This window comes from Myotis myotis, unplaced genomic scaffold, assembly GCF_014108235.1.
Source record: "Myotis myotis isolate mMyoMyo1 unplaced genomic scaffold, mMyoMyo1.p scaffold_m19_p_35, whole genome shotgun sequence".
Lineage (NCBI taxonomy): Eukaryota > Metazoa > Chordata > Mammalia > Chiroptera > Vespertilionidae > Myotis > Myotis myotis.
The window spans coordinates 504,344-520,139 of record NW_023416341.1 but is presented as its reverse complement, the minus strand read 5'-3'; the positions used below and the strand labels follow the sequence as shown (position 1 = coordinate 520,139).

At 61.0% G+C, this 15,796-nt stretch overlaps 1 protein-coding gene across 2 annotated transcripts; it reads right to left on the bottom strand.

Moving 5' to 3' along the window:
- Nucleotides 1-542: 542 nt before the first annotated feature.
- Nucleotides 543-12,811, bottom strand: FBXL16 (F-box and leucine rich repeat protein 16). Of its 2 annotated transcripts, XM_036303207.1 has the most exons (6): nt 12,500-12,811; nt 4,679-5,337; nt 3,488-3,996; nt 3,091-3,175; nt 2,677-2,740; nt 543-2,448 (listed from the first exon to the last, which is right to left on the bottom strand). In XM_036303207.1, exons 2-6 carry the CDS (start codon nt 5,321-5,323, stop codon nt 2,300-2,302), a joined length of 1,452 nt encoding a protein of 483 aa, XP_036159100.1. In that variant the 5' UTR covers nt 5,324-5,337; nt 12,500-12,811; the 3' UTR covers nt 543-2,299. The 2 variants fall into 2 exon arrangements, with proteins under 2 accessions (XP_036159100.1, XP_036159101.1); XM_036303208.1 differs by lacking the exons at nt 543-2,448; nt 2,677-2,740 and adding an exon at nt 2,757-2,985.
- Nucleotides 12,812-15,796: the final 2,985 nt, after the last annotated feature.

The following is a 15,796-nucleotide window of genomic DNA, read 5'->3' as shown; positions in this document are numbered from 1 at the left end:
TTTAAAAAAATATATTTCTATTGATTTCAGAGAGGAAGGGAGATATAGAAACATCAAAGATGAGAGAGAATCATAGATCGGCTGCCTCCTGCACACCCCGCACGGGGAAATCAAGCCCACAACCCAAGCATGTGCCCTCACCGGGAACCGTGGCTTCCTGGTTCATAGGTCAATGCTCTACCACTGAGCCATACCAGCCGGGCCTGCCCCTCTCTTAACCTCATTTACCCTGTGCATAAAACAAGGCTCATTTTTGCCCTTCTGAAAGGATGGACTAGATCCTAGATATTTTGGAGAGAATATTAGGTGTAATGACTTTAGTGCCTGTCTCTTCCCCCTGAACCAAAGAGAGCTTAGGGACCTTCTCTGTTGGTCAGTACTGGGTTTTCTGCCTGGCATCAAGGCACCCAGCCTCTGTATTTGTGGAAAGAACCAACAAGTTTGATAAGTTGAGTGGTGCACAAGAATCCAGAGACTTAGGCCCCTCAGGCAGATATACCTTCCCCATCATAGCCTGATTACCTAAAAACAACTCAGACACATGTTTTTACAACCTTTTTAATATATATTTTTATAAACAGGTCACGTGATAAAATAGCACAAGAAACACTTACCAAATATAAGGTTATATCTTCCGCATATACAGGAGAATGAGGTCATTATGTACAATAAGAAAATGATTTTAGGGGTTGGTTGGTTTTGTTTTCCTCTCTCCCCTTAATCTTTCCTTCTACAGTCGTTGGAAATATCACAGCTTCAGTTGCATTAATACTTTGGACAAATGGACAGCTGCCACTTCCCATTAAGGAGCTGTGGGAGGGGCTGAAGAAACTGGCTCCTCACCACTTCAGCCCAGGAGCCTCCTGTGAGCACTCCAGGGGCAGAAAGATCTTTGGGCTGTTGAACTGTTTCTATGCTTCAATAGTATCTCTTGTTCTCTTCTCTCTCTCTCTCTCTCTCTCTCTCTCTCTCTCTCTCTCGAACAGGTTACTCTCTTCCAACCAGATGGGGGGCAGGATGTCCCAAGATTAGGTGTGAGCACTGTATCTCCTGGGGTTCAAGGTTGGGATGGAAAGGGGTCCCAGCCCCCTCCTCAGCAATTGCCATGATGTGCCAGCATCCCCTAGGACTTCCCAGTCTCAGGATCTGACAGATCATGGTCAGAGCCCAATAGGGCAAGCAAAAGTTTGGGCAGCTGGGGAGGGGTGGGGGGCGGCTAGAAATGAGCCCTCCCTCCTCTGGGCGCTAAGGGTGTGCTGGCCACTGGAAGCTGGCTGCTGCTGACCCTGAGCCTTGACTGGGGCCCACTTTTCCAGTTTCTAATTTATAGAGACCTGCCCAAGGTGAAGTGTGTCACTGAGAGGCCTGGGCCCAGCTACCTACAGGGGCTGCAGTGAAGGGTCCACCCAGGACTGCTCCCTAGGCCTGTGGGCCCTGGGGCTTGCTTCAGCTTGGGGTCTCTCAAGGTAGCTGTACCACCTCTGGGTTGAGATGGACAGAAGCTGGCTGGGCTAATGCTCATTGTGCCAAGGTCATTGTCACCCATTCTGCACCTCTCCCAGCCTAATTCAGCCCAGTCTGGCCAGGGCCTAGGGACTTGTAGGCCTGGGGGTAGGGTGGGCAAGCAGGGGACTGTCTCACACAGTGCCAAAGAGGAGGGGAGGTGGCGTAGGGCAGGCTGGAATGAAGTGGGGGAAGGGCGGTGGGACTTGGGCTCCTTGGAGGGCCATGGCTTTGGTGGCAGCCTGTTTCCCCTCGTACCCCCTGGAGGGCTCCAGGTGAGGTGCGGTGGAAAATGCAGGCAGCCCATGGGGCTCTTCGGGCCCCTGTGTCCTGGGAGACCCAGCCCCCCTCAATCCCAGTGGGCCCTTCCCGAGGCGGGGAGGACAGCCCCGGGAGACAGAGGGCAGTGCGGTGGGGAAGGCGGTAAGAACTGCCGTCTGAGAGCTTAAAAGGCCTCTCAGGCCCAGGCCCACCCCCCACCCCCAGTGGGCGTGCGAGTCAAGGGAAGTGGCTGCGGAGGGTGGGCGTGCAGGGCGGGCACGAGGGGCATGCACAAATCCCCGAGTGTGTGCGTGCGTGCATGGGGCGGGCTCCGCCCGTTACCCCCCCACCCCCCTTCTCCCTGCCTGGGCGGGTCCAGGAGAGGAGCGGAGGGGCCGCGGGGCAGGGCTTTCCCTTGGTTCGCTGGACCTCCCGTGCTGGACAAGGAAGTGCGGGGAGGGGGGTCTGAGTAGCGCCCTCGGGTCCCCGCCCAGAGCCAGGCGGGTTCCAGCGACCGGGGCGAGGAGACCCCACGCTATTCGATGACGAGGCAGCGGGGCAGGTGCTGCGAGAAGTACTTGAAGAGTTCGGGGGTGGCCCCGGGGCAGTTAGTCAGCTCCAGTTCCTCCAGCTCCTGCAGCTGCACTAGGCCCGACAGCCCGGTGGTGGTCAGCAGTGGGCATCCTGCGGGGACCGGTTGGTGGCTGAGTGGGCGGGGCCCGGGGAAGGGGCGGCTCGTGGAAGGCGGGGCTAGAGCCTGCGCTGGGCGGGGCTAGAGCCTGCGGGGCCTCTCCCTCCGCTGACCTGGACCTAGATCCGCACAAGGGACCCCGCAGGTTTGGCGGAGGGGACAAAGTGTGTGCGTGTGCGGGGGTGATCACTGTCCAGGAGGGCGGCCGGGGGTAGTCTCACCTGCCAGAGACAGGAGACGCAAACTCCTCATGGCCAGGAGGTGCTTCAGCCCGAAGTCCTGCACCTGGGCGGGAGGGCGGAGCGAGTTAACCATTTCCGCTCGCGCCCGGTGGGAGCCCCACTCCTGGGGTCAGGCCGCTGGCCTGGAGCTGCTGGAGGGGCAGGGAGCGGGGTTCAAAACGGGGGTTTCTCGGCTCCCCACGGAGCCAGGAGGCAGCTGGGGAATGTCGTTGAGGGCCCTGGGGACTCCGCACACTCCGCTTACGTCGGCCGCTGGGTGAGGAGGGATCCCAGACTTCCTTACAGGATCTGAGTGGGCCGGGAGCAGATCAGAGGACGGTCCGGGCGGGGCCTTCCCCGCGCCCCCCACCCCCTGCCTACTCCCCAATCGCCAGAGGCGGAGAGGGCCGGTACCTGACAGCACCATCGCAGGTAGAGGCTGCGGAGGGACGACATGGTAGATAAATAGCTGAGGCCCGTGTCCGTGATGCGCACACACCTGTGGTTGCAACAGAGCGGGGCTGTCCACCTTCAGAACACCCCTCCTTTTCCCTCAGCTCCCACCCCTTACTCCTGTTCCCGGGGTCCCCTGGCGTGGACTCACCCCCTGCCCCACTCATAATAGCCCCTTCCTTTCCACAGCCCCACCTCACCCACACTAGGCCCGAGTTTTGAGGACCCTGCCCCTCACCTGCGCTCCCAACCCTGCAGCAGCCCCACCCTATTTACAGTTCATTAATCTAGGCTGCGGGCTCTGCTGACCTCGCCCGCCCCGCCCTCATGGCCTGGGGGTGGGGGAGGGTGCACACACCTGTCCAGCACCAGCTCCTCCAGCCGGTGCAGGTCGCAGGCCACATACTCCAGCGCCATGTCAGTGATGCGCGGGCACCAGGAGAGGTCGAGGCTGCGCAGCTTGCGCAGGTTCTCAGCCACGAGCTCTACACCGTCATCAGTGACCTTCGAACAGCCGGAGAGGCTAAGCGCTGTGAGGTTGGGCAGGCTGTGCACCACGTTGACCACACCGTGGTTGGTGATCTCCCAGCAGGAGAGCAGGCGCAAAGTGTGGGTGCTGTGGCCCTGGCGCGCTGTGAAGTAGGCCAGTGCTGTGTCCGTCACGTGGTAGGCCTGCAAGCTCAGCTCGGCCAGGTTGGGCAGCAGCTGCGAGATGGCTGCGATGGCGTCATCCGCCACGTTGATGCAGTCACTCACGCTCAGCGAGGTGATGCGGGCACTCAGGCTGGACCACAGCCCTGCCTCCGTGAAGTCGTTGCAGCCGGACAGCTCAAGGCGCACCACGCCCTGCATCTGCTCCAGCATCACCTGTGGGCGGGTCAGGAGATGTGACCTTCAAGCTCACCCAGGTCCCCTGGGTGTGCCCCTCCCCACAGAGCACCGTGAGGAGAATAGGAGAGAGGGTAGAAGGAACCCTGTCCTTCGTGTAATCACACGTGGAGCTGTACGCTTGGACGAGGGCACTTTATAGTGTTCCTGTTACACCTCAACCACACTAACAGAGGAGGCAGGGCACAGGGAACTGGGAGCCCATGGCCTGGCTAGAGCACGTGCCCAGAGCAGTTGGTGTTAATGATTTGATGATTACAGTCCAAATCCCAAGGAAGGCGCCACCTGCACCCCTGCCCTTTGCCGCGCTCCCCCCATTATCTCTAGAATCCTCCCCACTGGGCCGGTGTTCAGAAGAACCTTACCCGTAATGAGCTGTGTGTCTGTCACTGTCTTGAAATTCTAAATCATCTTTGAACAAGGGACTTGCATTTCCATTTTGGACTGGGCCGCTCAAATTATGTAACTAGTCCCGCTTTCACCTATCCCAGAGCCATGAACCCCCCCAGGGCATTGGCTCAGCCCTCAGCTACATTGCTTCTTGCATGCCTGAGCTGCCTCTGGGTCCACTCCCCACCTCTCCTCACCCTCACACCTGCTCCATTGCTGCTGCCCAGCCCTGCCCCCTCCCTGTCCCTTCTGAGCCAGCAGCAGGACACACCTCCAAGCCAGCGTCAGTGATGGTGGAGCGCTTGAGGCTCATGGCCTTGACGCCCTTCTTGGACAGGGCGTAGTTATCGATGAACTCACAGATATCCAGGTCGGAGACGCCCACTAGGCAGAAGCCTTCAAAGCCGCGTGCCGCAAAGCCCTGCAGGTTCACGAACTCCTTTTCACCACCCGGCAGCATGTTGTAAAGCTCCTTGGCGTGCAGCACAGGTGTGAGGCCCGCCCAGAACTTGGGCTGGTAGAGCACGCGTCGCCAGGTCTTGCACACCTGGGCCAGCACGCACTTCTCGCAGGCCGAGAAGTACCAGAAGAGGCCATTGAGGATCTTCTCATCTGTGGCCAGTGGCGGCCGCTCCACTGGGGGCCCAGGTGCAGGGGCTGAGGCTGGTCCACCAAGGGGGATCCCTGCTGGGGGGCATAGGCCCCCAGCCAGGGCAGCCCGGGGCAGCGGGGCAGCCAGGCTGGGTGGTGGGAGAGTGGGTGGGGGCAGTGGTTGGCAGGGGCGGTTCCTGGCAGCGGGTGTACCCTTGGTGATACTGGCTGCACCCAGACCGTTGGGCTGGCCTGGCAACTTCACCAGGCCATTTCGAGGCAAGCATGGGGGCTTGGGGTCGCCGTCGACTCCGGGGCTGGACATCTTCCTCCGTCACTCTGCAGATAGGGGCCCAGAGTGAGGAATGAGCCCCTAGGCCAGAGTCCACCCTGGGCCCTCCCTCCCCCGAATGAGGTGGCATCCACCATCTGCTCTCTCCATGCAGGGGAGGCTTCCTGTGTAGAGGAAGGGAGGGGCTGGAGGAGTGGCCACTGGGCCTTTGGCTCCCTGAGGTTCCAATAGCCAGGGCTTCTCTCCTCCTGGGGTGATTGGTGTTCCATTCTCTCCAGCTGCTCAAACTCCAGGAGTACAGGCCCCCCCCCCTTCTGCTGAGGCAGAAGAGCTGGGCCCCTTCCTGTCTCCGGGTGTCCCCTCCCAGGACACTCCTAGAACCACCCGACAAAGAGGATCTAAGTGTAGCCTCCCTCCCTGATGGAGCAGCAACAGCACAGGGCCAGTCTCTGAGCGCCTAGTGTGTGCACTGAGCTCAACCTGCACCCACTCACAGAGCTTTCCACATCTAGGTTACAATGGTTCTCATTTTACAGATGAGAGAACAGAGGTGGCGAGAGACAAGCCGCTCACCCGTTCCTGTTCTCTTCACCTTTGCTACTCCGATGCCCACCCTCCGGGCCTGCCAGGCCTACCTCCACTGCACAGGGGCTGCATAGCTAAGGGACAGGGTTTAGGGCAGTCTCTGGCCTCTCCACGGTGGGGCGCTGGCACGGCTCTGGAGTAGTTCCAGTACTCTTGAGATTCCCACACCAGCCCCTGAGAATCTCAGTGGCTACAGGAGATTCTGTAGCTCAGAATCTACACAAAGAAAGAGCAGGTGGCTTCCCAGAGATCACTGTGATGCCAGCACAGTGAGCCCTGGACCATACTATCTTTATTTTTTTTATTTTGGTTAATCCTCACCCAAGTGTATTCTTCCATTGGTCTTTTAGAGAGAGTGGAAGAGAGAGGGAAAGACAGAGAAAACATCCATATGAGAGAAACACATTGATTGGTTGCCTCCTGCACGCACCTGGGGAGGAGCATGCAACCAAGGTACGTGCCCTTGACCGGAATCAAACCCGGGACCCTTCGGTCCGCAGGCCGACACTCTATCCACTGAGCCAAACTGGCCAGGGCACATACTAGCTCTTTAACCCTCCGCCTAGTTCATTGAGGATGATGCTGTGGTGACTGTAGCCATTGACCAGAGGAGAAGGCCAAGCTGAGGCAGTGTGAATTGCTTGCACAAGGTCATAGTGGTAGAGCAGAGCTGGTTATGGAAGGCTATGTGAAGGGGGCTCTCCCCAGAGCGGGGCTGAGACCACCCTGGCTCCCCTTCTTAGGCCTCCAGGTCTGTGAGTGGGTGTCAGAGGGCACAGGCCACAGATGGCCCTTGAGAGATGGGGCAGTGGGGCTCTCACAGTGCTACCCTTTGCTCCACATTCCAGATATCCTGCCCACCAGACATCCAGCGAGGAGGCTGTGCACTGCATTCATCCACACGGTCACACACACTGGACTCAAAACAGGCCCCACCTCGGCTGTGTGGCCTGGGCAAGGCCTTCTCTTCTCCCAGCCTCACTCTCCTCACTTAGAAGCCAGACAGGTGACAATACCTCCTCCACTGGACAGCATGTGCAAAGGGCTACGCATGGTGCATAGCTTACAATGCGCACTTAGGAAATGACACGGAAATTGCTTCTGAACCCCACGGCCGGCTCGAGTGGAAGGGGACAGGAGCCACTAGGAACGAGGGAGGTAAGTGGGCAGTCTTCCCCTGCTCTTCCCAGCGCCACACCCTCTATTGCTTCCAAGCCCTGGACAGGACAACCCTTGCTAGCATTCCATGTCTGGAGAGGGTGCCCAGACCTGGGACACATGGCCCTCATAACTGCCAACCCAGCTTTGGGCCCCAAAGCCCTCCTGACCTGGCAGCCATGAGCCCCTAGGCCAGAGTCCACCCTGGGCCCTCCCTCCCCTGAAGAGGCTCCCACACCTTGGCTAGCCCCTCCCGAGCTCATGACCAGGTAGCTCATGACTTCACACAGGTTGATACATGACATCTATAACTTCTGCCAATTACCCACTGGAGTAATGGCTTTCAGCCTCAGAGCAGCTTGGGGGTGGGGGTGGTGGGGGTGGGGATTAGATTAGGCTCCAAGGAGTTACAGTTTGCCCACAGTGGCGGGGTGGTGTGACATGAGGGCTGCCCTTAATGCCAGTACAGGAGGAGGGGGCCATGGTGGCCAGCAGTGTTTCATGGAGTTACAGGATGAAGGCCACAACTGGCCCCCACTCCTGGGTCCAGGGCAGAGGATATCCCGGTAACTCCCACCTTTGGGCTGCTGGGCGCAGAGAAGCAGCCCCGGCCTGAAGACCTTCTGCGTTCCCGGAGCAGGGCTCCATGATTTCATCCCTCAGGGCGCGCCGCCCACCCGGCCTGGGCCGCTTCCCACAGCCGAGGCGGGGCCGGCTTGGCCCTCGGCGCGCAGCACCATGGACAGCGCCCCAAGCAGCCGCTGTGCGCGTGCTCGAAGGCGAGGCCCGGCCGCCTCCACCGCGGACAGCGGCTGGTGGTGTGGCGGTGTGTGGGAGCCGGAGCCGGCAAACCCAGCTCAGCAGGGAGGGGCCCTGGAGGCGGAGAGGGGTTTCGGGGAGAGGAAAGAAGCCGCCCGGTTCGTCTAAGATCCCAAGGAGGCAGCGGAGGCGGCACTAGGGGAGAAATAACTCAAGAGCAGATTTAGACTGAAAATGCTTCCAGCCATGGGTGTGCGTGTGGAGTGCTTGAGTTGGGGGGATGCACGTGGATGCCCCCCGCCCCCGCCCCGCAACTGTGAGGCTTCCTTCCTGTCCCCCCCCCCCCCCCCCGGAGCTCACATTTGCACACATCCACAGTCCTATCTCCACCCCAGGGCCTCAGGGACAAGCTGGTGAAACAAACTTGCCTCTGGGAGAGTGCCCCCAGGAGTGGCCAGGACCAGGTCGACCCTCAGCAGCCGGGTGGTGGTGGTGGTGGTGGTGGTGGTGGTGGGAGCTTGGGGGGTGTCTGAGGCCTGGCTGCCCTTCATCCCACACCCCCACCCCGGCCAGAGGGTACTGCCTTGCCTGTCAGTCAGCCCTCCCAACCCCTACCCCCATGCCCTGGATCAGAACTGCCTCCCTACAGAGGCAGCCCGGCTGCTGCTCAATTTTTGTCCATGGTCCTGCTGTGTTCCAGCTGTTCCTCGCACTCCAGCCTCACTGACCCAGCCTGAGAATCCCCCGCTCTGTAGCTCAAAATTGGAAACAGCCACACGTTGGCCCAGGGGTCAGGGCTTTGGGAGAAAGGTGAGCTCAGGGTCACAGATGCCAGTTAGGTCCATGCAGGGCTAGGACGAGGGCCCCTTTGCCTGGCCCAGGCCCCATCCACCTAGCCAGATGGGTCGCAGTGCCCCTACCTTCCTGGTACCTGTGACTGCACCCAGTGGGGCTTGAAGGTCCTGCTTGGAGTTTCCCGCCAGGAGGGGGTAGGGACAGCTGCCGGTCTGCTGGGGGCTGCCTCCCCATTTAGGGATAAACACCGGGAGCGAATGCTGGGAAGAGAGGCTTTTCAAAAAAGATGCCCACACTTGCACTATTATTGGCCTCAGCACTGGTGGGTTGTTCCTCAGTGAGGAGTAGAATTACAGGGGAGGTCCCCAGAGCTTGAGGCTCCTGGGGTCACCGCAGGGGAAGGGGGAAGATGGTGGCCTCTACTTTAGTTGTCTGGTCCCCCTCAGCCTGAACCAGAGCTGGGTCAGGGTGCCACTTGGGAGAGCCCCCGTGTTTCCCCAGCAGACTTACAGCGAAGCATGGTAGCCAGAGCGGACCTAGGAAACACATCGAGGCCCCGGGGACTGCTGGGAGTCCTCCGGAACTTTGTGACTTCCAGGCTGACAGGCTGCAGACAGCCACACTGGGGTATCGTAAGGAGCTGCCTCTTTTGCAGACCCTCACTAGGCCCTGAGACCCAGGTCACCACTAGGCCCGAAGGACCCCCAGCACTGAGGAAGCATCTCCAGGGTCTCAGTCAGCAGCTGGGATCTCATCACTGTCTACCTACTGGCCTCTCCCCTCGGCTGGGGGCTCCTTGAGGAAAGATGGCACCAGGGCTCAGGGGCCTCTCAGTGCTTGCTGAATGAATGAATGAATGAATGAATGAGTGAGTGAGTGAGGACTGGCAATCAGTTAGCAGGGGCATGCAGAAAGGGGTGTGGCTACCTAAAGCTCATGAGGCTTGATGGAGGACAGGTTAGATTAAGAGGAGGGCAGTCAGAGGGGGAGCTGCAACTTGGTTCATTCATCCCGGTTGTGACTGAGGCTAGTGTCCACAGGGGAGGGAGGCCACTGGGGTTGGGTTGGTACCAGAGCCTCTGGGAAGGCCCCCAAGACCCTGGGGCTCCAGGTGGGCCTTGCAGTTATTCAGACCCTTGGGAAGAGGATGACTCATGGCTCCTTTTCGGCTGAGACTCCCCTTGGGAACTGCAGGGTTAAGGAAGCTGGCTGCTTCTCCCCCATAATCCAGCCGGACCTGAGGAGAAGGGGACAGGCACCACCAGGAGGGAGGGAGGCTAGCGGTCCTGCTCTTCCCAGCACCACACCCCTCACTGCTGCTCTGAGTCCTTCACACACTGCCTAACCATCCGACATAGTGGGGAAAGCAGGGCTCAGAGAGTCAACTTTTAGAAGTTGTACAAATCTGGGATTTGACCCCAAGATCCCCATCTGTCTGACTCCCTAAGCCCAGGCCAGGCAGAGTGGTCCAGAGGGCAACCCAGGCCCCCCAGCCAGCCTGTCACTGGCCAGGCACACCTCCTGTGGCCTCTTTACTCTGCTCTGTTCTGCTTACGTACCTGTGCCCTCCCACTTCGGAACCCTGGGCTGGTGGTCTCTCCCACCATTGTCCCTGTCACACCCCAATCTCCTTCCAGAGGCTGCAAGCTGCATGTCCACCCCTGGGACACTGTTCTTTTGGATTGTTCTGTCCCGGGAAACTCTCCACCCCTCATGTCCCCCACCATGGAGGACTCTTCCTCCATCTCTGATACCCCCATCTGACAGAGCCTGCCTTGGACACTGGAGGTCTGGCCCCAGCAGAACCTGCACTGACTAGTTCCCCCTGCCTGCTGAGAGCCACGAAGCCAGAAAAACTCACATAGACCGATCTATGGTGGTAACCCCAGGGCCTGGGTGACAACCGGGGCAGCTTGGGATTGGGGGTGTGGTGCAGGCTGACACATTCCATGACAAACCCCGTGACTCAGGCACATTCACATCCCTGTCACTTTGCACACGTCCTAGCTGCAGCGCTCCCCTCCCGCCCCCAGCTTAGAGAAGATTCTGGGATGCAGGCTGCCCCACCCATGCACCGGGGCTCCGAGAAGGGAGCACGTGGCCTCAAGAGGGATTGGAGTTCATGCTCCAACAGTCTTCAGGCCAAGCTCGGGGCAGCTCAACCAAGTGGGACTGGGTGCCTTGGGGAGTGGATGTGGGATGTCAGGCCTCATCTAAGCCCGTCTACTCTGAAGCACCTGAGCACCAGGGCCCAGGCCTGGGGTGTTCAGTGCCTGCTTCGTTGGTCAGCTGCCTCGACCCCTTTCCCTCTTTCCTGCCAAGTAGGGGGAGGTGGCCCAAGCCCACCCTCTGTGGCTGTTCTGGTTGAAGTTCCTCCCAGTCCACGTGTAGAAACGATTCTGAGCCACCCACCGGCCCCACAAACCTTCCCTCACTGCCACCTCCACTCTTCCCACGCCAGCCTCTGAGACCCAGGTCACAAAATGGGGGCCAGCCAAGGAGCTCCTTCCCCTACCTCCGGGGGAGATGTCTCCCTGGCTCTCAGCAGTGCAGGCCTCCTGGGCTGGGCCCAGCTGTCTGGAGGGCACCAGGTCCCCCAACCTCAGGTTCACTTGTTTTCTTCTCATCAGTGGGAGATAAGACTAGTTAAAGTGCCCAGGAAGTGGGTGTGAGCTGGAGGGTGGCAAATGTCCCATGACCCTCCGCAGCATTAGCGGTGCTCATAGGCCTGGCCCAAGGTGAGGGGTGGCTGACGTGGGGGGAGCCAGAGAGTGGAGGCGGGAAGCACTGGGGGAGCTAGTCCTGGGGTCCTGCACTGCCCATGTTTACGACTGGGGCATGACTTTTTCTCCTCTCCAGACAGCTCAGCTCCAGCCCTGTGGCCACTTCCTGCTGAACCCATAGGTCTCCATCAGCTTCTGACCTGGCCTGTGGGCCCCCAGACTTCTCAGGCCTTCTGCACCCAGGCTGCTGTCCAGCAGCCTTCAAAGGAGTCTGATGTAGGAAGGGGCCCAGTGCCTGCCTGGCACCAGGGAGGCCTGAACTGACTCTGGTCACTGGGCCCTAGGAGGAGGCGGTGTGGGGAGGGGCATGCTGGAGGGGCAGGTGAGGTGGCATCCACCATCTGCTCTCTCCATGCAGGGGAGGCTTCCTGTGTAGAGGAAGGGAGGGGCTGGAGGAGTGGCCACTGGGCCTTTGGCTCCCTGAGGTTCCAATAGCCAGGGCTTCTCTCCTCCTGGGGTGATTGGTGTTCCATTCTCTCCACCTGCTCAAACTCCAGGAGTACAGGCCCCCCTCCCCAGCAAGTCTCGGGGCACCCATTTCCCCTTCTGAGGCCCTGCAGCTTTGGCCAAGGCCTGACCCCTCCTCCAGAATCAGGCATGTGCCCAGTCCCCTCCCGTCCCCTCCTCCGCCCACTGTGCCAGCTCCATACAGGCCCAGGGCCAGAAGGTGTCCAGAGGCGGACAGGCCCTGAGGCTGGGCATCCGCACGGCTCCACCTGGAGTGTGATGTATCTAACACCCGCTCACAGCCCAAGGGGCTGCTGGTGCTGAGGCCGGGCGCACAGAGCTCAGCCGTGGGCCGGGACCTCACCCAGTCAGGCGACTGGGGGCCTGCGATTGCGCTTCCAGGGGACACTGTCAGGTAGCACCGACCCACCGTCTTGGTCCGGTTGCCATGGGGAGTGGGCCTCACTCAGCCAGGCCATCCTTTGGGGTCAGGGGCTGTGGGAAGGTCTGGCAGGGCCCGACGCCCGGCAGCCAAGGCCAGGGAAGGGGATGCGATTACATAAGCCTTCGGGGGTGGAGAGGCGGTCTCAAGCCCCCTCCCCACCCTCGCATTGTGGTCGCCTCTGCGGCGTAGCCTGCCCCCCGCCCCACCCCGCAGCCAGTCCGGGAGCACACACCTTACCTCGGCCCGGGCTCCTGGCTCATGCCACGCTGTTCGCCGGGCTTCCTCCCGTCATTGGGAGCCCGGCATGAGAGCCGGCGAAGCGGGAAGGCGGCGGAGGTGCTGGCCTGGCCGGCAGGGCCCGGCCGCACCCCGCGCCCGGTGCCCCGGCCTGGCTGGCCACTTCGGCCTCACCCCAGAGGAGCTCCCCGGTGGGAGAGGATCGGCTGCCCCAAGCCTCCCACCGGGGAGGCTGAGGCTGTGCCCAGATAAATAAGGCCGCTTTGCAGGGAGCCGGGCGGGCGCCTTCTCCCTCCCCTCGCCCTCCTCCCCGCGCTCCTCCCCCCCCTCCTCCCGACGCTCCTCCGCGGTCGCCGGCGGCGCCGCGCGCGCGGCCCCCCTGCCCCCGCCCGGCCCTACGCGCCGCGCCTTCGCGCGCTCCCGGTTCCGGGAGCCAATCCGGGTTGGGGAGCCCGGCGGGAGGGCCGAGGATGCCGAGCCCCGCCCCGCCCCGCCGCGCACACAGCGCGCTCCCGCCGCGGCGCCCACGGGCACGCGCCAGTCCCGGCGGCACCCCGCCCCCACCTTCGCCGCGGGCGCCCTCACAATAACAAACCCGGGCGCGCGGCTGCGCGGGGACAGCAGGGAAGGGCAAGAGGAGGGCAAGAGAGGGGAGGGGAGGCCAGGGCACGGGGCTGGAGAGCGGGTCCGGAGCTAGCCATGCCTGCGCGGCGCGGTGGGGACCCCAAATCCTGCGGTGCAAACAAGACACAAGCCCTTAGGTGCTAGCGGTTAGCCCAGGGGTGCGCGGTTGGTCCTATGGGGTTCGTTGCCGGCCCCGTGCGTCCTAACCCTTGGCTGCCACCTGCGGGGGCTAGGATGGTCCACCCCTTCCCCTTCCCTACGTGACCACCCACCTCCTGCAGAGCGGTCAGCCCGTCCCCCTTTAAGGCCCTGACGTCTCCTGCGCACCTGCTGAGTGTCAGGCCCAGGAACCCCCCTCAGTGGGAGGCCTCCCCACCCCCTTCAGAGCGGAAGAACAACAGATCATTTCAAAGAGTGACTATTTTGAGTGCAAGGCACGTTGAACAGGGCCACGTGATGGTGACCCCTCCAGGGTGGTGGTGGTAGGGCTCCCGAGGACATGACACTGGAGCTGAGACCCCAAGAGTGAGATGGTCCAGTGGTCCAGGAACCGTGCGCAAAGGTCCTAAGGCCTTACGGAGCCTGGCCAGTTCCCTTTGGAGGGGACGGGAGGCTCTGGTAGTGGCTGCTCTTTAGGGACCAGGCTGGGAGAGATGGTGGAGGAGACGGACTGTGGCAGGTGGGTGTGGAGGGCTGTCTGTGCCCCTGGAGATGCCAGGCCTCCCTGCCTGCTCGGGCAGGAGGACAGAAGCTAATGGTATCCAGCCTGAGGTTTCTGCTCCCAGAGGGACTAGGTGTGGGGAAAGCCAAATAGGGTCTTTGCATCAGGGAAGGAGCCCCAGGGCTGGCCTATGCAGCCGGCTGGTGTTTGGTGTCTGCAGCTTTATGACTGGAAGCAGGACCCAGTGACGACGGGGGTGATGGGGGCGGCAGGAACGGGAACCAGGCTGGCTGGACCCTGGCTGGTTGTGGGACACTGGCTTGGGTGGAGGCAGCTCTCTGGTGTGACTGGGACTGAAGAATCAGTCTTGCCCCTGTACCGACAGAGAGTCAAAGGAGGAGGCTGGGTATGGGCACACAGGGTGCGATGCGTGAAGACATTTTGAGTGACTGAAAAAAGAGTTGTCCCACCCATCTGGTCACCTCCGGTGTTCGAGTCTGGCAGGCTGGCCTTCCAGTTCAGCTTCCACCCCATGCGCACCGGCACAAGCTGGTGTGGACCCCGATGTGGACGTTGTCCTGGCTGGCAGGCAGGGTTTCATGTCAGGCTTGGGGGGGTGGGGTGACGGGGAGGAGCTCATGCCCCCCCAGCAGGTGTGAGGCCTCAGGTAGAGAGCAGGCTGTGCCCTCACAGGGGCCTGAGAAGTCGGCCTGCCTTGGAAGAATCTGAATGAAGAGCAAAAGGAAGATGAAATGTACTGCGGAAGGCCTGCCTCCTGAACACCTGTGGATGACTTGCGTCTCTACCTTCACTGCCTCTTCCTGTGCCAGGTGTCTCTCTCCTCCGTGGCTGATGGTACCTACCTCCTCACTGGTCTAACCCTGCTGCGGCCCACCTGTTCTCTCTGGTGCAGAGGGCTCACTCTATAGTGCAGAGATGGTCCCCACCCTCCCAGGGCTCTGTCCTGCAGCCTCCGAAGCCCCCTGACTCCAGGACTGTCAGCCCACAGCCTTGCCCTTTATTCTTGGAGCTTCTGCTACACTGGCCTTCTTCAGGGCCCATCACCTGGAGAAGTGGGGGGAATCCCCCTCTCTTGTCTTCATGCCTGGGCACAAAGGAATCTCCCCAGTCCGGGCTGCTGGGGAATTCCAGCTCCAGAGTCAGGGGGAGTGAGGCTGTTGGTACATCCTGGGGCTAAGAGAGAGGGAGCCACTGTCACATCAGGGAATGGGGATGCCTGTCATGGGGTCACCCCTCGTGGCTCTCAAGGCCTGAGGCAGTGGCTCTGAAACACCCTGATTCTCCTCACAGGGGGTCATCAGGCCTTCCCTTGGTATGTGTGCCCTGGAGCATCTGCTAGGCCCCGATACTCCCTCCCTGAGTGGAGCCTCAGGCAAGTACTTCCCCTCCTTGGAAACGGGTCTGGGGTCCCAGCGGTGTCCCGAAGGCCCTAGCAGAGCACAGGTGGTAAGTGCCTCATGCTTGATAGTGATTACACTAGCTCTGAAGCCTCCTGCTATGCAGCCATGAGATGGACACGGTGGCCCCCATTGCCTCAGGCCCCACCCAGAGGCAGGGGTCCTTGTGGGGTGGGCAGGCCACAGAGGTGTTTGGCTGTCCTCAGCCCTCCACAGGCAGCATAGACGCCCACAGGAACGAGAACCTCTCAGCCTGGCGTGCCCGTGGTGGCCAACTGCAGGTGGTGAGTCTCTGCTGCCTTCTAGCTTCTGCTCCCTGCTCTCCGTCCTCCTGGGACCCAGGCCCAACCTACCGGAAGCACTGGGTTGGGGGAGTGGAGTAGCCAGGGCTGAGGATGACTCAGGGCCTAGCTGTCTCCAAGGCAACCCTGTCGCCTAGCAATGGCAGTCTCCTGGTAACGGTTGTCTCCTAGCAATGGGATATTTTCCCAGTCCTGGCTGGAGTCTGGCAGTTATTTTTAGCTCAATTGCAAATCAGTGGCAACTGCATTTTTGGCTCCTGGAGAAGATGCAAGGTGTGTATGTGTGTATTTC

Coding starts and splice junctions, on each gene's coding strand:
- FBXL16 (XM_036303207.1), bottom strand. CDS start 5,323: ATGTCCAGCCCCGGAGTCGACGGCGACCCCAAGCCCCCATGCTTGCCT. Junction 3,997..4,678: donor TCACTGACGCTGGCTTGGAG/GTGTGTCCTGCT, acceptor ACCCGCCCACAG/GTGATGCTGGAGCAGATGCA. Junction 3,176..3,487: donor GAGGAGCTGGTGCTGGACAG/GTGTGTGCACCC, acceptor TTGCAACCACAG/GTGTGTGCGCATCACGGACA.